The 22989-nt window shown below is 40.5% G+C and overlaps 3 protein-coding genes across 6 annotated transcripts; 1 reads left to right on the plus strand and 2 right to left on the minus strand.

Annotated features, from left to right (window-relative positions):
* Positions 1-2351: 2351 nt before the first annotated feature.
* LOC131310085 (xyloglucan O-acetyltransferase 1-like) lies at positions 2352-13802 on the minus strand. 3 transcript variants are annotated; one of them, XM_058336892.1, is made up of 5 exons: positions 13663-13701; positions 6469-6541; positions 4038-4322; positions 3566-3758; positions 2352-3430 (listed from the first exon to the last, which is right to left on the minus strand). In XM_058336892.1, the coding sequence occupies exons 3-5, from the start codon at positions 4276-4278 to the stop codon at positions 2650-2652; spliced, it is 1215 nt and encodes a 404-aa protein (XP_058192875.1). In that variant the 5' UTR covers positions 4279-4322; positions 6469-6541; positions 13663-13701; the 3' UTR covers positions 2352-2649. The 3 variants fall into 3 exon arrangements, with proteins under 3 accessions (XP_058192875.1, XP_058192873.1, XP_058192874.1); XM_058336890.1 differs by having other exon boundaries at positions 2352-3758; positions 13663-13698; XM_058336891.1 differs by lacking the exon at positions 6469-6541 and having other exon boundaries at positions 2352-3758; positions 13663-13802.
* On the minus strand, positions 13422-16564 carry LOC131310087 (GCN5-related N-acetyltransferase 5, chloroplastic-like). The gene is made up of 2 exons (XM_058336893.1): positions 15878-16564; positions 13422-13962 (listed from the first exon to the last, which is right to left on the minus strand). The coding sequence occupies exons 1-2, from the start codon at positions 16534-16536 to the stop codon at positions 13689-13691; spliced, it is 933 nt and encodes a 310-aa protein (XP_058192876.1). The 5' UTR covers positions 16537-16564; the 3' UTR covers positions 13422-13688.
* Positions 16565-17690: 1126 nt separating this feature from the next.
* On the plus strand, positions 17691-22289 carry LOC131310088 (uncharacterized). 2 transcript variants are annotated; one of them, XM_058336895.1, is made up of 5 exons: positions 17691-18027; positions 18130-18220; positions 19024-19350; positions 20859-21199; positions 21936-22289. In XM_058336895.1, exons 1-5 carry the CDS (start codon positions 17944-17946, stop codon positions 22152-22154), a joined length of 1062 nt encoding a protein of 353 aa, XP_058192878.1. In that variant the 5' UTR covers positions 17691-17943; the 3' UTR covers positions 22155-22289. The 2 variants fall into 2 exon arrangements, with proteins under 2 accessions (XP_058192878.1, XP_058192877.1); XM_058336894.1 differs by having other exon boundaries at positions 17725-18027; positions 18130-18218; positions 19013-19350.
* The last annotated feature ends 700 nt before the right edge of the window (positions 22290-22989 follow it).

Genomic DNA, 22989 nt, shown 5'->3' on the forward strand with positions numbered 1-22989 from the left:
TTTTGGAGAGGGAGTATGAGAGACGATTTCTGCAGAGTTTCGTGGCAGAAGAGGGTGTCTTGAACGTTCATTTCGGAAACCTAAGGCTCTCTTTATATAGGCAATGGGTGACTCACTCCGGCCAATCACAATGCATGAATCAACATGGAAGTATAGGGCAACAAGACCTCTACATAGAAGTATTTTTTGTAGCCCCGAAGCCTCGTAAATCGGCTATGCTAGGGTTTGAGTTCGGATCAAACTGTGACAGAACGTTCCAGAATGCTGAGTAAAACGATGTGGCGGCCGAGGAATGCATCTCGCGGCCGAGGAAATAATCTCTCTGAGAGATTTGAACTGACAAGATTCCACGGGGGAAAGAAAGAAATAGTGGCCAGCACATCAATTTAGCGGCTAGCAGATCAATTTGACTAGAAAATTGTATTTCTGTCCAACAAGGCTTTTTGGCTCTGGATTTGGTCCTCTAGGTGGTTAAAAGTACTCACAAAGTCCCTTGGGCTCACAAGAAGTCAATCACAACAATCACATATCATGTTCGTCATCGGGATGGTTCTCAAAGTGGGGCCCGAGATATCTGTTTAGCCAAATTGAGATGTCTACATTTTTCAGTTGATTGCACCGTTAAATGCTGAAGAAATGTCTAAAAAAAATTTGTTGTTTGATTCAACCTTTTGTTCTTGATCTTAATCACGCATGGGAAAAATGACGGCCAAGGATGCGTTTTGATAATTAATACCCGCCAAGGATGTCCTTGACGGGTTCCTTGGCTGGAATTAATTAGGTATCAAATTACGTCCTTGGCCGTCATTTTCCCATCAGGCATATGAGGTGAGGAATTTGTTGGCTAAACAATTCAATTCACTTTCACGTCTGCATTATTTATGAGATCTTTAGTAGTTTGTGAATAACGACTTGTTTGCTATTCACTCAATGCATTTTTGTAATTGATAGTCTGTCGTCTCCATTTGCTTAAACTCTGTGTTTTTATAATTGTGTTCCTGATTGATTGATTGTGTGCAGTTCAATGATTAGCTCTCGTTTTTTTAAGGGGAGTAATTTTGCCACTTTCTTTTTTGTTAATGTCATTCCTTTTTGTGTCTATATAAGATGATTTATTTTGTGAGAGAATTAGAGTGGCAAAATCAATTCCCTTTTTTAATTGTTACTTTGCATTTTAAGTGTTAAATGTTTCAATTTTCAATTTTTTTTTTATCTCATTGAAAATTTTGTTTTCTAGTATCATGAAGGTGAGGGGATCTCGTTGAGGGCACTTCTGCTTGATATATAGAAGTATCCGAAGGAAATTGATTTTCGCGCTCTAATTTTTATTGATGGCGTTCCAATTTTAATGTGAAGTTACTAGTAACTTCATGAACAAAGTGGAGTGCCATTAGTAAAAAGTGAAGCACGAATATCAATTTCCTATCCGAATCATATAAGGAAATAAGAGGGTCGTACATTTTGTTTGGGAATAAATCTTTGGTTGTAAGTCCTTTCTCCAAGCACAAGGTGCATTCTTGGTATCAAATTTTCTGTGAACTGAAAACATATTCAGACGATATACTATGTTGTATTGCTTTGCCTTACACCTTGATGAGAATCAAAGAAAAGACATTTTGTTGCAAGTCTTTATGCTTGGAGAAAGGACTTACATATTCAGAACTTTTTTGAGGTAAGATATAACTAAGTGTTGCTCAAGTTTCTGGAGGGCCCATGCTATAAATGAACTGAGCCGTTCGTGAACTGTTCGAGGCTCGATTTGGTAAAAGTTCGTTCGAGTTCAATTTGTCTACTAAATAAACCGAACTTGAATCTCAATTTTAGGCTTGTTTCATAAATAAGCCAAAACATGAACGTAGCAGTATTCGGCTCGATTAAGCTCATAAACCTGGAGTATATCATGGGGATTTTATATAGCTACATAGTGAAAATTTTAAAACTTGTACAAGTCTAAACGTTTACAATTAATAAAAACTTATATGTATATAAACGTATTTATGTAGATACTAAAAATTTTATTTGCAGCTTTAGACCTGTATGAGAACATAAATATATAATATTATTGGGTTGTTAAGATTTGTGAACAAGCTCGAGTTCGACCCAAACCTAGGCAAGCTCGGTTCGAGTTGGGCTCATCATAATTTTCTTTGAGTTCAGCTGGAGCTCGAGTTAGCTAAAAAACTTAATGAACGAATTTGAACTTCTAATCTTCGGCTCGTTTGCAGCCCGGGAGGGCGGAATCTAGAACAGGAAGATATACTAAACCGGGCCTAAAATATGAACAGTGCCAATCATCAAAGGGGGCTTGGAAAGAGCCCATGAATGCCCTTAACTAGATAGGATCCTTATCCTTCAAATCTAGAAAAAATTTCTATTAAAACCTCCAATAAAATAGAAAAATACACACATTCTCAATTTTATTTTATTTTAAAATCTTTTTCTTCCTTTAAACAAGTGAACGCATAACCACCTAATGGAAATCATTCGTACACCTAACAGTCAAAAAGGAAGAAGCCATAGCTAGACGGAGCCGCGAATCAGAAAGGTTTCGGAAATGGAGCCATTTGATTTCAGCAGAGGCTAAAAATGCAACCAAAGAAAGCAAATCAAGCCAGCCAACAAATAACAAAGTCTAGGTAAGAAACACAGTCAGCCGAGGTCCCATCTCTTCATCAGATGCAACAAAATCTCGTTCCATGTATCAACTGGTCCCGGTAAGCACCAGTTGACACAATCATTTTGCACTCTCTCTTCAGTTCCATTATTAGCAAATGGACTAGCAAACAGATGAGGCCCAGGGTGCCCATCTCCTCTCAATAGTGATAATTTTGTCACATCCAAAACTTCCAGCCTTATTCGTTTTCCGAATTTCTTCGCGTTTTCTTTCACCGCTTCCATTTCTTCTACCTCTATTCTTCTCAGCTCCGCATCCATCCCTTCAACCTTCTTCTCTCCCTCCTCAAAAGGCCGAGTCTTGGGACACGCCCCAAACTCGTCCCGCTCGCCTTCAAAATGCTGGGGTGAAAAAGTAGTCATGATTACGCCGATGCCATTCGTACTCCCACCCCGGCTTTCGACTATCGTGTTGAGGGTAATCTTGAGTATTTTCCCGAATACATCATAAAATCCAACTTCAGCGTAATTTTGGCCTGTGCACATATGGCAACCCAGTGTAGAATTACCGTCAAAATAAACAGCCGGTTGTAGGAACCAATGTCCCGGTGATAGGAAAATAATATCCATCTGATCCAAATATGACGCCCACCGCTCATCCAAAGAATCCAAGTAGACTCTATTGTAGTTCACACTATCTGTTTTTCCGATTGCGTGTACGAGAAATGGTGACCAATAAGCTGATATACTGACATTGTGAGAAGGGAAGTACCATCGACGAAACTTTTGCCGGATATACTTATCATTGTCGCTATAACTGTACAAAAGTCGAGGAGTAGAGACGGTAGCTAACATACAAATGAGAGACTCCACTTGGTTTCTACTCATGGTATCACCCACAAAAGCCAAATGTTTGTTCCTTAGGATTTGGAGAAATGTTTGGGGCTCAAACCTGGGAATGTTGCATTGATGGGGTTTCCACCTCCAATCGAGGTAACCCAAGTCAGGCCTCCCGTGAATCATGCAATTCTGGGAATCAGAAATTGTACCACAGCTTGTACCATTGTACAAAGGGCCCATTTTGTCAGGGACCCATGTTCCATTGCTGTAGTCGCATGTAGTTTGGACATTAGTCCTCTCCTCTTCTACAGAAGGAAAACAGGAAAGATCCAGTTAGTTGTACACCAGAAATTAATTGCCAAATGGCATTTGCAGGTTGATTCTCGTACTTCAAATTTGAACAGTGGCAACAAAAAATTGAAAGATGAATTGGTGTTGGAAGGGCCTGGAAGCACCAACGTCATCGTAGCTCTGAAATCGTAATTGAACCTTGATATTCGTGACTCTTGGCATTCAAAATACTTTGTTGGAGATGTCTTTATACTATGACTATATCCAGATATATCCACTTTTTTTTTACATACCTCTTGGTGGGGGGGAAGAAGAAGATGATGATGATGATGATGATGATGAGGAGTTGATTGTTGGAGTCGCACTGATAATGGAGCTGTTTAGAAGAAGCTCCTCAGCTGTAAAGTGGGAGGAGGGTATGGTGAAAAAATACAAGGTAAAAAGAGCTAGGGAAAGGAGAGCAAATGAGGCCCAGGATACGAGCTTCTTTGCGATAGAGAAAGATTGCTCTTTGAATTGGTCAGTTGAAAGCATCTCAGATCCTTCTCTCTTTTCTCAAGTCTTGGCTCCTCTGTTACCTGTTAGTATTGCTCAGTGAGATTCTGAGAACTTCAAGAATCATACTATTAGACTTTGAGAATGTGATTTGAAATTTGAATAGGAACTGCCTTGGTTAATTAGGCGCTGAAAGAAATTGAAAAAGAGAGGTTTGTACGATGATGAGGCAAGGTCACATGAAGAATCCCCACTATCTAAGCTGGTTCAGTATTTCATAATACAGATCTTTAAATATATGTAGTGGTCCAGTTACTCGTGTTGTTTTCTATTGTTTGTAAGCTAGTGTACTTTGCTTGATCCGGCAGGTAATGTTATCGATATTACTACTTTATACTGCTTGATGTCCCTTGATTTCAACGATATTGTACATTAATCAAGTTTCAAATTGGTTTGATGAAGTTAGTACTAACATGTGATAAAGTGTTTTGATTGCTTAATTTACACTAGTTGCCCAATATTTTAACAGGAGATTGCATGGTGGTTCCTACACCTTCTAAAGTCCGGTGGCGGTGTGGGCAGTGTTGTGGTGGTTGGATGGCGTCATGGAGGCAAATGGGCGGTGATGATGGTGACAGTGGTGGTGAGCAAGGATCGTCTCGTATGATGGTCCATCATGCAACAGAAAGTGTGATCCATCACTGTCCTATTCAATGATCCGAGACGTTTATTATTTTGAAGGCCTAATTGTGTGAATCACTTATGCCAAAAATTAATTTGATCTCAATAAAAACTTGATCGGATCATAGTTGTTGTAAGAGAAATGGAGTCAGAGTCTGACTGTCGAATGCTCGTAAGACAAAAATAAGTCGTTCTAGTAGATATCAATGTCCGATCAAATCTGATTTTTAAATGAATGATGTACTCAATGAATTGTTCGGATTGTCCCATGAAAGTGCAGGATCACGTGAGAGATCTCTCGTCACATGAGAAATTCTTACTATGGGTCGCTAATGTTCACTTCATTGTATGTGTAAGCAATTACAAATTTAGTTAACATTAAGCAAGAACTCTGCCATGTATCCACAATACCCGGTAAGCACTAGCAGCAACAGTCATTCTGCACCCTCTCTCATTATAATGATATAATTTCGTCACATCCAGAACCTCCAACGTTATTGACTTTAACTTCGCAGCTTCCACTTCTTCTACCTCGACTTTGCTCGTGTCCGCTTCCATCCCTTCAAGCTGCTTCTCTCTCACCTCAAAAGCACGAGTCCACTTGCCTTCAAAATGGCGCGGTGAAAAAGTAGCCACAAACTTGTCCACTCGCCTTCAAACTTGTCCTTTCAACAATGGTATTAAGGGTATAACCTTTAGTATTTTCCCTAGGACAAGGTAAAATCCGACCTCAGTGGAATTTTACTACATGCACATATGGCAACCTAGTGTGGAATCAACGTCGTAATAAAAGGCCAGTTGTAAAAAACAATGCCCGAATAATATGATGATAATATCCATTCGCTCCAAATCAAACACCCACTGCTCATCCAAGGAGTCCAAGTAGAGCCTCTAGTAATCGACACCTTGTCTTCTTTCAATTCCATGTACAAGAAACGGTGACTAATAAATCAACACAATTGAGGTTGTGAGAAGGGAAATGCCACCGGTGGAACTTGTCACAAATCCAGTCACCACCGATGCTATAACCGCATACATGCTGAGAAGTAGAGGCAGTGGCTAGCATACAAAGAAGAGACTCCAATTGGTTTCTACCCAAGGAATCACCCACAAAAGCCAAATGTTTGTCCCTAAGCATTTGGAGAAAACTTGGGGCTGAAACCTTGGAAGGTCACATTGATCAGGCTTCCACCTCCAAAATAGGTAGCCTTGGTCACTGGTCAGGCCTCCCATGAGTCATGCAACTCTGGGCATTGATTATATCACAGCTTGTGCCATTGTACGAAGGGCCAATCTTACCTGGTACCCATTTGCCATTGCTGTATTCGCATGCAATTTGGCCTTCAGCCCTCTCTTATACAAAAGGACAACATCAAAGATTTTTTAGTTATGTCGCTTTCCTATGAGATAAATCTACATGCACAGTCGCCGTACCACAGATGACTAGCCAGGTTCAGGTAAGAGACATATGTGTTCAGATGTATGAACCGTAGGAAAATGTACATTCTTGACTTCTTGTCTAGATATAATGTGTATAGCTGTAAATACCTTTTGAAGGGGAAGAAGATGCAGAAAACGAGGAGGTTGTGGTGGTATTGGCAATGGGGCTATTCTGAAGAACCTGATCAGTTGAAGAGAAAGAAAAGGTGTAGTGGAGAAATATTTCAAATGAATAAGCTTTGAAAAGAAGAGCACAAAAAGCGAAGGTAAGGTGCTTCCTTGACAGACACTAAGGTGCTCTTTGGATGGGTTGGTTAAAGACATCACAGATCTTGTCTTTCCCCAGCTTTCACTCCTCTGCTTCTTTTTGAAATGATTAGTAGAGATTTCATGACCTTTTAAGATTCATGAGTTAGAGAAACTTGAGATTGAGCTTCAGATAGGAATAGAGAGAGAGAGAGAGAGAGGCTTTTGGGCTGACTAGGCAATGTCACATGAAGAATTCTACTAATCCAGCTGGTTCAGTATTTCATAATACAAATTTTACTGGTAGCAATTACCATTCTCTATTCATGTACTGATAAAGTGTTAACTACTACTGTAGTTGGTACCGTCAGATGTACTGTTACTTATGTATTACTTGACCTCCTTGATCTAAAAGGAACATGGACATTACATGCCATATGATGCCTTGTTATGAGAGAACAATAGACAAAGGATAGAACGAACTTACTGATAGAAAACAGAGAAACAGAGACGGAAAATACTGATATTATTTCTGAATGAATTACAATGAGGTGAGTGCATCTTTAAATAGAGTAAAGCTATGCCTAAGAAAGGAAGATTACAAGATTTGATTACGATATGATTACCCTATGATTACGCTATGATATGATTACGATATGATTACCCTATGATTATGCTATGATTTGATTACGATACATGTCCTAAAATAGCGTATTACAAGAAGATACAGAATATATATTCTAGATACAGAATATATATTCACACCCCCCCTCAAACTCAAGGTGCGAGGGCAGAGAGCATCGAGAGTTTGTCAAGGAGAAAGCGGAAACGAGCAGCGGTATGGGTCTTCGTGAAGAAATCAGCCAGCTGCAATGTGGAGGAGACGAAGGGTAAAGCAATGGTGCCAGACTGAAGATGCTGACGTATGAAATGACAATCAATCTCAATGTGCTTCGTGCGCTCATGGAAGACCGAGTTGTGGGCAAGCTGAATAGCACTCTTATTGTCGCAGTAAAGAAGCGTAGGAGTAGTAACAGAGACCCCCATATCGGAAATAAGCCAGCGAAGCCAGACGATTTCAGAGGTAGCATGGGCCATGGCACGATATTCAGCTTCCGCGGTGGAGCGAGCAACAACAGATTGCTTTTTACTTTTCCAAGAGATAAGAGAATCGCCTAGAAAAACACAGAGGCCAGAGGTAGATTTGCGGTCATTGACATCACCTGCCCAGTCAGCATCAGCATAAGCATGGAGGGTTAAGCTTGATGTAGAAGAAATCAGAAGGCACTGATGAAGGGTACCACGAAGATAACGGAGAATACGTAAGAGGGCAGCCCAATGCGTAGTCCGGGGGGCAGAGACAAACTGACTAACAATGTGAACTGCATAAGAAATATCTGGCCGAGTAACAGTAAGATAAACTAAGCAGCCCACCAATTCGCGATATTCCGTAGGATCCTCAAGGGGGACACCATCAGAGGCAGAGAACTTGGCATGGAGTTCAAGGGGAGTATCAACAGTCTTCGTATCCGTGAGACGAGCACGGTGAAGAATATCAGTAACATACTTGGACTGTCCCAAAAGATACCCCTGAGGAGAGGAAGCAACTTCAATACCAAGGAAATAACGTAGCGGGCCCAAGTCTTTCATTTCGAACTCACGGAAGAGATGACTTTTGACTTCAGCAATAGCAGTAGAATCAGAACCAGTGATGATCATGTCATCAACATAAAGTAAGAGAAGTACCAGGCCATGAGAGGTGCGATGGAGAAATAGAGCAGAGTCATGCATGCTGGGCGTGAAGCCAATCTGAAGAACAACATCCTGGAAGCGTGAATACCAAGCGCGAGGGGACTGTTTCAAGCCATAGAGAGCACGACGCAAGCGACAAACCATACCGGAAGGATGAGAGAAGCCAGGAGGAGGCCGCATATAAACCTCTTCAGAGAGATTGCCATTGAGAAAAGCATTCTTTACATCCAACTGAGAAAGAGGCCACTGGTGCACTGCGGCCACTGAGATCAAGGTGCGAACAGTGGTCATTTTGGCAACGGGGGCAAAAGTTTCCTCATAATCAATCCCATACTCCTGAGAAAACCCTTTAGCAACTAAGCGGGCTTTATACCGTTCTAAAGAACCATCAGAATGAGTCTTAACCTTGTAGACCCATTTGCAACCGATTAGATTCTTACCATCCGGAAGTGAAACCAACTCCCAAGTTTGATTGTGAGCAAGAGCAGTAAGTTCAGCTTGCATGGCATCCATCCAATTGGGATCATTGCAAGCTTCTTTATAGGACCTAGGCTCAAAATAAGTGTGAATGCGGGAAAGGAATGATTGATAAGAGGATGAGAAACAAGTATTAGTAAAGCCATAATTTACCGGTGGTTGACGATTGTCGCGGACGGGATACCGGCGGGCAGGCGGATCAGGATCCGCAGAGGCAGATTGGGGAGCAGCTGTAGAAGTTGGACGACGGGTGTAGACCTGAGTGATTGGAGCACGACGAGGTGATGCTGAGGGGGCTGTAGAAATATCAGATACCTGAAGAGTGGAGGTGTACTCTTCGGGAGGCACATCCAGATCCATAGGAAATGAGTCAATATGGATCAAGTCTTCTTTGGCTACTGGAGCAGTGCGAGGTGGAAGAGTAAAATAGGGAAGACGCTCTAAGAAGACAACGTGCCTTGAAACATAAAGCTTTTTGGTCACAGGATCATAACACCGATACCCTTTTTGATTAATGCCATACCCTAAAAAAACACCTAAGACACAGCGGGTGCTGAGCTTAGTGCGGTCTTTCTTGGGGAGGAGAACAAAACAGGTAGAGCCAAACACTCGAAGAAGAGAGTAATTAGGAACCTGACCATAAAGCCGCTCATAAGGAGAGCTACCAGAAAGAAGAGGGGTGGGCATCCGATTCAGGAGATAGGCTGCAGTGAGAACAGCTTCTCCCCAGTAACAGGACGGGACGGAGGAAGATAGGAGTAGAGACCGAGCAGTATTAAGAAGGTGACGATGTTTTCTTTCAGCTCTACCATTTTGGGCAGGAGTGTCAGTGCAAGACGATTGGTGGATAGTTCCAAGAGAATCTAGGAATTTATGAAACTCTGAAAGTGAATATTCCCCACCCAAGTCAGACCGAAGAATTTTAACCGATGTAGAAAACTGATTTTGAACCATGGCATGGAAATTCTTATAAATCGTAAAGAACTCAGATTTGTGTGTCATTAAGTAAACCCAAGTATACCGACTAAAATCATCCACAAAAGAGACATAATAGACAAAATCACCTTTAGTAGCAACCGGAGAAGGGCCCCATAAATCAGTGTGAACAAGCTGAAAAGGCTAAGTAGAAATAGAGGTACTTTTATTAAAAGGTAAAGCTGACATTTTTGCAAACTTACAACCACTGCATTCTGAAATATTACTGACTGAAATATGACCCAAATGACCTGACTTAACTAAAAGTTTTAGACGTTCACTAGACAGATGTCCTAATCTAGAATGCCAAAGATAAAATGGAGATGACTTATGATCTAAACAAAAAGATGACGCAGCAGTGGAAGAAGGTTTTATTGGGAGATGCAAGTGCTCCAAAAGATAGAGATCACCAACTCTACGACCTACCCCAATCTGCTTCTTGGAATTCCGATCCTGCACAACACAACCAGAGGAAGAGAAAACAACATCAAAACCAGAGTCGGATAATTGGCTGATTGAAAGTAGGCTCAAAGACAACTGAGGAACATAAAAGACATTAGGAATAGATAGTAAAGGTGCAGTAGAAGATAGAATGGAGCCAATAGAAGCAACATGCATGGGAGAACCATTGGCTGTGGCAATACTAATAGGAAAAGCAGGTGGCACACAATTACTAAGAAGAGACATATCAGGAGTCATATGATGAGAAGAGCCAGAATCAAAGATCCAAGTGGTGGGTTGGATACCTGAGGTGGGAGAACCACGCAAACCTGAGTGAGTGGTAGTCATGGCAGAAGCTTGGGGGGAACCCCCTCGAATGGCTTCCATGTAAGCCTGAAACTGTTGAAATTGCTCATAATCAAACTCTGGAGGTGCACTACTGGAGGCCGGTGCTGCCAAGGCTGCAGGAGGGCGAAAATACTGTTGTGGTGCCCGAGACTGATGCGGGGCATGAGGACCAGTTGACTGAGTAACATTTCGTCCCTTTGGCTTGGGACGGTTAGGGCATTGATGCTTCCAATGACCCTTCTGATGGCAATAGTTACACTCATCTTCAGGAATTTGAGGCCTTGGCTTGGCCGCAAATTGGACAGGATGAGATGCTGGAGTGGGCGAGTGATGTGTCGGATATTGGCCAGATGGAGCAAATGGAGCAGCAAAGACAGACTGTGAGGGAGGTGCAAGATTAGCCACTTTGAACCGCGTTTCCTCAGCGATAAGCTCATGAACAGCACCATCTACTGAGGGCAATGGAGACCGATGCAAGATAGCCCCACGAAGAGGCTCAAACTGAGGCCGAAGGGCCATGAGAAACTGAACAAGTCGTAGTTCCTCACGAAATCTGACATAACTATCAAGTAGCTGCAAATCTGAAGGTTCCATGAGAGCTAACTGATCCCAATAAGTAGTCATTTCGTTATAAAATTCTTGAATCGATTTATTGTTTTGGGTGGTGTTTCGGATGGACATTTCAAGCTCATATCGTTTAGCAAAATTTGATTCAAGATACAGAGCTTGTAGATAATCCCAAACTTTCTTTGCTGTGTTATATTTCGAAAAATTCATGCCAATACTTGGTTCTACGGAGTTGTGAAACCAAGTCAAAATCTGTGCATTCCCTGTGTTCCATTTTCCCAAGGCAGTGGCATACCCTGGGTCTTTTGGATCAGAAGGAGGTAGCGTAGAACCGTCTACATATCCCCACATTTCTTTACCAACAACAAAATTTTTCATCACATGAGCCCAATAGGAGTAGTTGTTACCGGTCAAACGAACACTAATAGCCTGATTTTTATCGCCAGACATGATGCTAACAGAGAAACGCAGTCAAAAAAAAGAAAACAGAATACCAGAGTACCAATTTGCCTTAGACTGGTTCGTCGGAGTTGTAACAGAGGTTGCCGGAGCTACTGCAGTGCCTGCAAGTGCTGCTGGAGGTTGTCGGAGTGTGGGTAGGTCACCGGCGGTTGGAGAGGGATGGGTGTCGGCTGCTATGGGTATTTCTTGTGATTTGAGTTGCTGAAAAACAGAGAGATAGGGAACGATAGTAGCTGACAGAGGGAAAGAGATTTGAGGATAGAAGACTGATTGGAAAACAGGTTAGGGTTTCGGAGTCGGCTTTGATACCATGATAGAAAACAGAGAAACAGAGACGGAAAATACTGATATTATTTCTGAATGAATTACAATAAGGTGAGTGCATCTTTAAATAGAGTAAAGCTATGCCTAAGAAAGGAAGATTACAAGATTTGATTACGATATGATTACCCTATGATTACGCTATGATATGATTACGATATGATTACCCTATGATTATGCTATGATTTGATTACGATACATGTCCTAAAATAGCGTATTACAAGAAGATACAGAATATATATTCTAGATACAGAATATATATTCACACTTACTTGCATTTGATCATGTGCTTTAAATTGTTGATGAACATTGTGCAACTTGTAGTGGATAAAGTTTTCGATAAAATGTACTTACTATTACTTTTAGAATTAAGGCAGAGCCGCAGAAGTTGCACAGTGTTCCCTACACTTCCACTCCAAAACAGCACCAAGCCACCAACTATAATGACAATACTTCTAGTCTCCATCTCTGGGTAACGGTTCTCAGACCTTTTCTTCATCAAAAAGAATGAGGCCTAACTGTATTGCATCGAAAAAAATAGGACAATAAGGTACATCGAGTGCATAATAGGGTTCTCAAAAGGGATCAGACAATTTGGTACATTGGGTGCATAATAAGACTATTGAATAGGGGAGAGAGGCCTCTATGCAGGGAGGGAAAGAGCGCCACAAAGGAAAGACCACACACCTTGACGCCAACAAATGAAACATCCAGACATGGAGGATGGAAAAGAAAAGGCAAAACAAGGAAGGATACTCTGTCTCCACTTCTCTCGTCTTTGAAGCTCCACGAATCTGCATTCATCTTCGACAAAGGTTGTTGCTTCCACCAACGGAACATACCAAACTCTTCTTGGTTGGGGGAGGTCACCCTGCGTGCACAGACGCTGCCAACAGCGTCAAGCTACAACCGCAAAACAGATCTGGTCCAAATCTGAGAAAATGGTGGTGGATCTACCGAAGGGAGGACAAAGGTGAGGGGAAGAACAAAGAGGGGAAGGGAAGGAGATGGGAGTACAAGAGTGGGAGAAAGGGAGGGTGTGGGGAAGAGGAGGAGAGAGGTGATCGAAGGCTGCAGCCACCCTCCCCTGAGAGGAACTCTTCCATTTTGATCAAGTGTAGAAAGAAGCAAGAGGAAATATCCTGGAGATAGAGGGGAGGGGGATATGCAATTTTTCCCTGAATTCAATTCTTGGAACCTTGAGCTTAGCATATCGGTGTCAATCTCACATAGTGTCCAGAATGTTAGATACTCTTGTTGGTAAATATTAGCTATCCAATGTCACTAAGACACTAAATAGCCCTCAAAAAATGGGAAATTAGTGAGTTACTGAGTTATGACGTGATTTTCCTACAACATGATAAGTCTCAGCCAAAAACGTGACAAAGCAATGTGAGGACATAATGACCTATTTGATTTGCCTTTCAACAAAACTAACCCAAGTACATTTTAAACAAGCAGATTAGGCCACATTTTCACAGGAAAATCAATCAAAGAAATGATCGCGTTTACTTTCAGAAATTTCAGGGAACAAAAACTCTTAAGGCATATAGGTAAGCCAGTATACATTCTGTAACTTGGATATAATGTGTATAGACTTAGTATACAAATGAGATGAGACACGCAAAGAGGGAGTAAGAAAATAATTAGCACCAATGACAGATGTAATTCAGTCTGTGGCAGAGGTAGAACTTGTGTGGCGATTTCCTGTACCTTAGCTAAGTAGGTTCTGATTTTTGCTAATCTGCTAGTGAAGGAAGTTCCTCTTTAAAATCACAGAAGTCTGAAGGGCTGTCTGAAACTTGAAGTTCTTTCCGCATCAAGTGCTTGCGTCTTTGCAACGTCAATAGGATCAAAATGCTATCTGTCTTAACAATACTATAACCTGCTTTTAAATACATGTTGAATGGAGCTTCATCAATGATTCTGCAGTGCAAATAAACTTCTCTTGAGGAACTCATCAGAGAAATTAGCTCCTCGCCTGCCTTGAGAAGATGCCAACCAATGCCCCTCCTGAAATTTCACAACCAAAAATTAACTTGATGCATTCGACATAAGTTTTTAGGCACATAACTACTTTACCAGCACACAAGCTATGAGAAAGACATTGCTGAAGCGAACAGAAGATAAGGTACAAGGGAGGCCAAATGACCAACATTACTGGGGATCAGATCAAAGTACGGACCTAATGAAGGTACGGGAATGATAGGTGAGAAGTAATGGAACTCCACAAGAAATGATATTATCAGGAATATTGCTCAGCTGAGGATTCAGAACATTAAATGCAATCTGTTTCCAATGCTAATTGATGTTTCTTTTTGCTGCATACAAGATTTTTTTGGTTTGTTGATACCCTGACTTCAAGTTCAAACTAATGTCCCATTGGTCTAACCAAAAAGAAAACCAAAGACCTACTAGAAAATTTTCACAATAAAAGACTCGAAGAGATGAAAAAGAAGTTGGAGTTGAAGGAACTATTCAATTGGCTAAGTTTAGAAAGTATTCTTGTTACTATTATCTTGTCATACTTAATTCCGTTAACGCTCCCCCTCAATATAAGAATGTATAAATTTATCGTCCCCAGTTTGTTACAAATATTTCTATGTAAAAAGAGACACTTCGGTCAAATTACATGGACACTGAGGCCGTAACGAACCATGTACCACTACTAGAAACAATACTTGCCTAGTTAAGCTAAAATGAAACTACTGTCAGTGGAAACCACAATTGTAGGTCTTAACATGACTGAAGTCTCTGAACTTATCAGTAAGTTGATAGTCTGATGGGCCAAGCACAATAGATCAAGCAAACAACATATTGTCACTGTGTCACAATACTGAGGGATTTGGCCACGGTTTTACTCAAAGTGTCATGCTACATAGCTTCTCCAACCCGAAAAGGTTCCTGCTTTAACTCCCATAACTACGTTCAAGTCAGCAACTACAGAAGTCCTCCACTACCCATACATTAATAAACTTTTTTTTTGATCAGCAAAATAAAGTTTTATTAAGAACACTTGATAAAGGGTACATCATGTTGGGGGAATCCAACCAAGGGCTGGATGGTAAAAAAAAAAACAGCAGATCCAATGGGCCAAGCCCACAACTCCTAATGGGCAAAGCCCAAACATCCTAAAGGCAAGGCCCAAAAGGGCCAAACCCATCCCAAGAGCCCAAAAACTACCCTAACAGCTCTGCCAAAGATCACCGCCGCCCATACATTGCCCTCGATAAAAACTTCTTCCGGATGAGTTAACTTCCTAGTGCGATCAAAAAAAAAAAAAAATCTCTCAGGCCAAACAACTTTAATGGATCCACAGCCAGAATTCTTCGACCAGCACAATAGAAAGAAAAACAGACAGAATAATGTCTTCAATTGATAAAACCATTTTGTAAGCTCCAAAAAGTTGCGTTCCCTTTTGGTTGACAATTACATTGACAAATCATACATTTATCTGTATCCTGTTTTAATCGACTTGTAATTTCATTCTTTATCTTCTAAGCCAGTGAGTCTGTATAGGATTAGAGTGGAAAGAATCCTTATTTGTATTTTAGAGAGTGGATTCAGATCAATCGAGCAACAAGGGATCAATCGGATTTAGACCGATCAATTAGTCAGAGTATCAATTGGTACCGGTTGGAATGTTAAGGCATGGATTGGGGCAAGCCCCGATTGATCGGGCGATCGATCGGACAGTCAATCGGTTTACGCATGTGTATGTGGTAATATAAATACACGTATTCTTTTATCTTCTAGGGCATCCAAGGAGTACAGAGCAGCGAAAATACATCCTTTGAAGTGGCGAAAACCCTAGAATGATTTCACATTTCACCAGATGTAACATCATACTATATATCAAACCAACACCATATAAATTCAAAGTGAAGAAAAATTCCATACGCCCCACATAGCAATGAAAAGAATATACCTCCTAAGCGGCTTCGTAACGGTCATATTACAAACATAGGGCGAGTCCTTGGGCGGAGTGGGCGAAGGGACAGAATCACTAGCACCCCTTCGGTCAAAAAAAACCTCCAAAGTCCCAGCCAACTCTAACTCCTCGCCCTCACCCTCTTTATAAAACCCTACAAGCGTGGCAGCGTGAGGCAGCAAAGCTCTCCTCTCAATCAAATACTGCTTCACCAAGAAACCCAAAAGAGCCACGTACCCACTAGGCAGGAGCATGGACTCACCGAACGATTCGGCCAGCAGGGCGACGACCGTATCCATCTCCTCTGCCATCATTACTCGAACGGATAAAGACCCAGATTTCAGTTCTTGGTGGTAACTGAACTCAGAGAGGAATTGGAGCTTTTGGAGCTCTTCGCTGGTGAGGAACCGGCCGGTGCGAAACGGGTCTTCGAGGGTTTGTGATGGGGCTGAAGAAGAAGAAGAGGAGGAGGAGGAGGAGGAGAGGGGGAGGTAGTAACGGCCTGGTTTGGGGAAGGAGAGAAGAGGTTGTGGGGGGTTTGGGGTTGGGAATGGGGATTGATGGGGTTTGATTTGGGTGGTGGCGCGGTGGTGGTGTAGACGGTGGTGGTGAGGTTGGGGGTCTAAGGAGAAAGGCAGAGAGACGGTTGCGGCCATAGAGTGGATAGAGTGGCTATAGGGAGAAGGAAATAACGTCTTTTATGTATTTTAAAAAGTATATTTAAAAAGTGTAAAATAAATAAAATTTTGATAAAATATCACTTCAGAAAATAATAATAATAATAATAACAAGTTCATTATGTTTGACATTTTTTCTTACTTCTCCAGATTTTTTTTTCTAATTTTCACTTAATTTTATAACATATTCAACTATCTTTTGTATTTATGTCCTAATTAATTTTCCTCTTCCTTCCCTCAAATTCCAAGCATGCCAAAATCACCTGGTCCAGTTGGAGTTACCTACCTATACATCAGCCAAAAACGAAGGGAAATTTTGATATTAGCACCTAAACTTTCACGCAAATCACACATAAATACTTGATCTTAATGAAATATCACATAAACACCTAGCGTATTAAAGAACTTATCAATTAAATCCCCTGCCATCAACCTCCGTCCAAAAACAAACGGAACTGTTGATGTGTGTGGGGCCCATTTTTGGGTCCCACCAAATGATTCGATTCGTTCGATAATTTTAAAATATTTTTTCAAGTGACCTTACAAAAAAATTAGACTCGTCGAATAATTGTAAGTATTTGATCAAATTTTATAACTTTTCATTAAGAATTTGGGTACATAGGCGCAAGGAAGACCATCAAAGGGGGTGGGGTGCTTGTAGCGGATATTGTGCATCTTCTAGCCCGGTTTTCCATCGCAGAGGTTTTATTTGTGAGAAGGATCGGTAATGGAGTTGCCTATAGTGTAACTCAAAAAACAGTAAGGGGTCTTATCACTTGTACGTGAGAGTTTAGGCCTCCGACTTAACTTCTTTTCCCTCTTCAAAGGGATGGATGTCCTGATCGATGTATTTTTTCGTTATTTCAATTCTATCAATAAAATCGTAGCCCTATCGATTGAAAAAAAAAAAAAACTAGAATTGGTATATGACAAGTCATTTTGACATCAACGGAAAGACTAGCTTTATTAGGGCTGCAAACCAAACAAACTGTTTGAGACTCGACTCGTTAAGGGTCTACTCGGCTTGACTTGTTTAGTATTCAAGCGAATCTCGAGCTTGAGCTCGAGTTTTGAGCTTGTTTAGTAAAAAAACTGAGCTTAATACGGCTAGCTCGAAAAAGTAAGCTCGACTCATTGAGCAAACTGAGCTCGAGTTCGCTTTTTTAGCTCGTTTAGCAGCGCTCTAGGCCTTATCCCTCATCCCATCGGCCAAACATGGGTAATAGACGTTCAAATTGAAGCATCACCATCAAAAATCTCAAAGCCAAACATGCCCTTCGGGTTTAAGCGGTTCAGGGACCAGGACTCCAAATACTAGAGAAAACCAGTAACTGCTAAAACCCTCCAAGATATCATCAGACAGACAGAGGGAAGAAGAAGAATAAGATGAATTTTCAATCAGCTTGTTTTGGAATTGGCACCCCAAATGCCAAATTACCTTCTGCCCATCGTTCTCTCTCTCCTCGAACTGTGAGTATTCTCCTCAAACTCTGTGTGTGTGTGTGTGTGTGTGTGTGTACACATAAGGTTCTCTCTCTAATTTGGACTTGGGTTTGGTTTTAATTCTTGCAGGTACCTCGTTCGTTATCAGTCTTGTTGGGTACATCAAGAAGCCATGTGGGGTTCAAGGATCGGAGGCTTTGGGTCCAAAATGCATCCAAAAGTATGTTTTTATCTAATCTACTTGATTACCCTTTGTTCTTTTTGTTTGGTTCTTGAGAAAAGTAATCTTATCTTAGGTTTCATAATTTCCAACTGGCAAAGCATAAGACCCGTTTGGATTTTGGGTAACACGTTATGTGAGAAATGGTGGGAAATTTGTACCAAACAAAGAAAAGAAATGGTGAGAAATGGACAACTCTCTTACTTCCACTTTGTTTTTGACAAAAAAGTGGTTAGATTTGGTGAAAGTTGTAAGCTTGTCTGCCTGTGCTATAACACAAGTAATTCAGTGCTTTAAAACCTTGAGTCACGATTTTTCCAATGTAGTCTTGATCCTTCCGGAGTTAGATGCCAGAAGTCCCTTTTAAGATGATAAAAGCCACATTCTCCGTTCCAATTCTTTTTCAAACAAAATCTCCTATGTCATTCTTTATTGGACAAACTAACCAGCAATTTACTATTTCAAATTTTTTACGAGGCTTTTTTACTTTCTGAGAGCAAGAAGCAGAGATGGCATTAAACGTAATCAATTGGCTGTAATGTAAAGGGGGAAAAGATGAAATTTTGATTGAAATACATTTCACAAAAGAGAATTCTCACCCAAATCCCTCCATCTCATGATTTGCTTTCTACTCATCAAACATGATAGAGAGATCACAAACACTTTTTTTTTCTCTCTTCCATGAAATACTGCAACAAAGTGACCAAAAATAATGATATGTATAATACCATTTGAAGGAGCTTATCAGCTTATGGCCAATGTTTTGCTTTCCTCTAACTGGGTTTCCCGCCCAACTTTTTTAGGTTTGAAGAGGACTAGTTACAAAGGAGTGATTGTATGTGCTGCGGAGTCTAATTCGGAGGCAAATTTGAAATTCTCAGAGAAGGAGGAAGTGGAAATGTGTGTAGATGAAGTGGAACCTTTTTGCGGTAAATCAGGTTCTGTATCATTTCAGGGTAGTACTCACCAGTTGGTTGAAGAAGGTAAATGGGTGTCATCTCCTTCCAAGGAAGGAACTGGCTCACTTCTCTGGGTGTTGGCTCCGGTTGCATTGATTTCGTCAATTGTGCTTCCACAGTTACTCCTCAGCACTGTTATTGATGTCTTCATTAAAGATGAGATTCTCTTAGGTAAGAAAATATCAGGTTGATGTTTTTTACCTATGCCTGAGCCGGCTTTGTGATCAAGTTCAAGTTTATTATGTCTGGTATGCATACAACTTTTAGGCTCTGTTTGTTTGTCCAAGTTTGTCTAGCCGACTGGACTATATATCCAAGGGGCCCACCTATTCTAGGTTTGATGGAAACTTTTGTGGTTGGTAACAGAGAGTTTCAGGTAGGAAATTCTACTAAACATGGGACATACATTACGGTGGTGTATGGTACCTGTTAGCTTGATGAAAGTGTATATCCTATTGTATTAATAGCCTTCACTCTTCTTCTAGTCAAACAAACATGCCCTTCGAGAAATCAAAACCAATATAACTTTGTTAGCAAAAGATTTGATAGCTTTTGATGAGAAATAATGAATGCTTATTTTGAAAAGAAGTCCCCTCGGACAAAAAATATTGGTTGCTAGTTATGGGAGTTCATTTTTAAGGCAAGTGTAAGGATCAGTATGAGCTACACCTCTAAGTCTGTATAACCTTAACTACATTTATGATAGATTAGTGTGTGTCTTATCAGGTGTACATTTCACTTGATATTTGTCCTATTAGGTATAGGATCAGTTTTTAAATTCATATTTTGTGTTATCAGAATCTTGTTTTCTGGCTTGCAGTGACCTCAAGTACCTAATCTACGCGTTTGGTAGCCATTGTTTGGTCTAAGCGATGAAACTTGTTATGATATAGAATTATATAACTTTGATCCCTGACCCAAATTAAATTGTCAGGGCCCTAGGTTTGCTGGAACACGGATTATCTGTACAACAAACGGGAATGTGAGCTCCGTTCACCACATAACCTAAATTGTGGTGTGATGTGGGTTTCCTAATGGGTACAACGTCAGATTTGGCTTATGTCAAGTGATAAACACATAATTGAATGAGGTCTTCATCGAAAAAACATTTATAGATGTGCAATACCTACATCTATCTCCAGCTTAGAGAAAGAGGCAGCTTGTCAATAAATATGGAGTACATAACGAGAATATACAAGTGCATGCATATCTATTATGGGCTGTATTGGAATTTAATTTTGAACCTTATTATTCAAGTATTCTGCAAGTATATCGAGCATGAGCGTCATGTGTATTAGTTCGGAGGAGGGGGGCCACCATCAAAACAATATAGCAACACGCTCCATAATTCGTGTACATACCAACACAGTACCAGTTCAGATTTTGCGGGCCCTGCTCCCCTGATCTCACCCATAAGACACAACTATGACTTTTAGCTTTAGGTTATATACTCCATATGTGTGAGTGTGTGGGTGTGCTGATATTCTCTACTTTTTTTCTATGCTTCAGATTCTTGAGGAATTACCTATTAGGATTGACATTTAATGCTTGGCGATGCTACTGCTAGTCCGATAAGATTTCTACTCTTTTGATAATGTTTTAATCTTCCCCTAGTTTTTTAACTATTCTTTTTCTTATGTACGGTCCGTTTGTTTACTTCCATGATTATGTTTATGCAGAAATCGTGGCTTCATTCTGTTCTGAGGTCAGTTTCTATATTGGCCTAGCAATCTTTCTACTTGTAGCGGACCATGTTCAGAAGCCATATATCCAATTCAGCCCGAAGAGGTGGGGCCTCATCACAGGTCTCAGAGGTTACATGACTTCTGCCTTCCTCGCCATGGGCTTGAAGGTCGTGGTGCCCCTCTTGGCTGTCTATATTACTTGGCCCGCACTCGGCTTGCCAGCTTTGGTTGCAGTAGCACCTTTTCTTGCTGGGTGTCTGGCCCAACTTGTGTTTGAGGCCCATCTCAACAGACGGGGATCGTCTTGTTGGCCTCTAGTCCCCATAATCTTTGAGGTATGTAACTTTCTAAACTTCCCAACGTCCTTTCGTGTGAGATTATCTGTGCAGTGGGTTTTCTGTTCAAACACTTTGGAAACTTGATTGGCTATAGGATTTCAAAATTTGTTTTTGAGGAAGTTTAGGAATAGAAAATGCCAAAGAGATATCTCCAAACTCTCAATAACTATTTCCACTAAAAAATAAGGGGTGTTGGTAGTTTCAAAAACAGTTTTCTGAAGAGTGTTTCGAATAAACTGCAAAATCGTTTGGCAGACAATTTTCCAAGCTGTTTGCGAACAACCCATTTTTTTTGCAAGAACACTAGATATATTCCAATTCTCACGAACAATTCCTGCTCAAGAATGAATACAACAAGATTAAGCGGGGGTGTTTTTGTTTCCAAAAGCAAAAGTTTCTCCAAAACTGAGATTTTTGAAAAGTAATAAACAGAAAGCAAGTTTGGAAATAGTATTGGATTTTTTTATTTATGTAGTAGGCTAGTAGCACATAATTTTTTGGCGAATGGTTATCCTAACTTTTTTTGGACCATGTTTCTAAAAAACAACCCATTCCTTGCAAGAACACCGACAAAATATATGCAAATTCTTGGAATCACCTTCTGCTCAAGAATGAATATGAGATGAAAACGATGGGTGGTTACAATTTTTAGGAAGTGTTCTTTGAAGCTGTATTTCAAGAAAGTAACCCTACGGAGGGCGAAGTTTTGAAAACTGGAGAATTTTTTCTGCAGGTCTACAGAATATATCAGTTGACGAAAGCTGCTCATTTCATTGAGAGGTTGATGTTTGCGATGAAGGATGTCAAAGCAACCCCGGGCGTGGTAGAAAGAGGCGGTGCCATGGTTGCTATGGTAGCAACTTTCCAAATCCTGGGTTTCGTTTGCCTCTGGTCGCTGTTAACATTTCTTCTTAGGTTATTTCCTTCAAGACCAGTCGCGGAGAATCACTGATGCTTGTATCTTTATGCTGTATATATTTCTGTTTCGAAAATGCTTTTTTTTTTTGGTGCTTGTTCGAAACTCTCTCCTTGTCACAATTCTGTTTGTTTTGGAAAGTATCAGGGTGCAAAAGGATTCCCCTCGCCACTGAAGAGGAGACTGTCAACCAAGCTGGGGATTGATAAACTAACCAAATATGTTCAAAGCTCATGTTCGCTCTTTAAAATATATTACTAATAAAGATCGATTTGTTGTATAAACAAACTAAATTTGAATATTTTTTTGAAGTTTGTGAAGTTTTCAAACCAAGCTCAAACCAGCTAATGCTCAGCAAGTTCGACTTATGATGTTTAAAACCTTCAAATTACTCAATATTAGTTCGTGGTCGGCTCGTTCGGTTATCGGTCTTGTTCAGTTATTGGTCTTATTGGACAATTTGAAATGATTTTAGCATTCTTTTGTGTCGGCAGTTTTGAAATGTTTAGGGCTTGGTTGGTCTAATGTTTTAGGGGCTTTTTGATACGTTTCTCTCTCTCTCTCTCTCTCTCTCTCTATATATATATATATATATATATATATATTGGTTTTTTGGGTTTTTTTCTTCGTTTTATATGAACTTTTCAATTTTGATCAAAAATATAACGTAAAATTTTTATCCAAATCTTATAAAGATGAAGAGAAAATAACTAAAAAGACCGCATCAAGAAATCCCAAATAAAAATAGTCCAACGGGCTCTCAACAAGTTCCACTTGCTTTTTTTTATAAGGAGAATTCCTGGTAAGGATTGTTTTGTAAATTTAGTTTAGGGCTTCTTTGTCTCTCCTTGGGACATCACCCGCAGGCCCA

The sequence above is a fragment of the Rhododendron vialii genome, chromosome 12a (assembly GCF_030253575.1).
Source record: "Rhododendron vialii isolate Sample 1 chromosome 12a, ASM3025357v1".
NCBI classification, from domain to species: domain Eukaryota; kingdom Viridiplantae; phylum Streptophyta; class Magnoliopsida; order Ericales; family Ericaceae; genus Rhododendron; species Rhododendron vialii.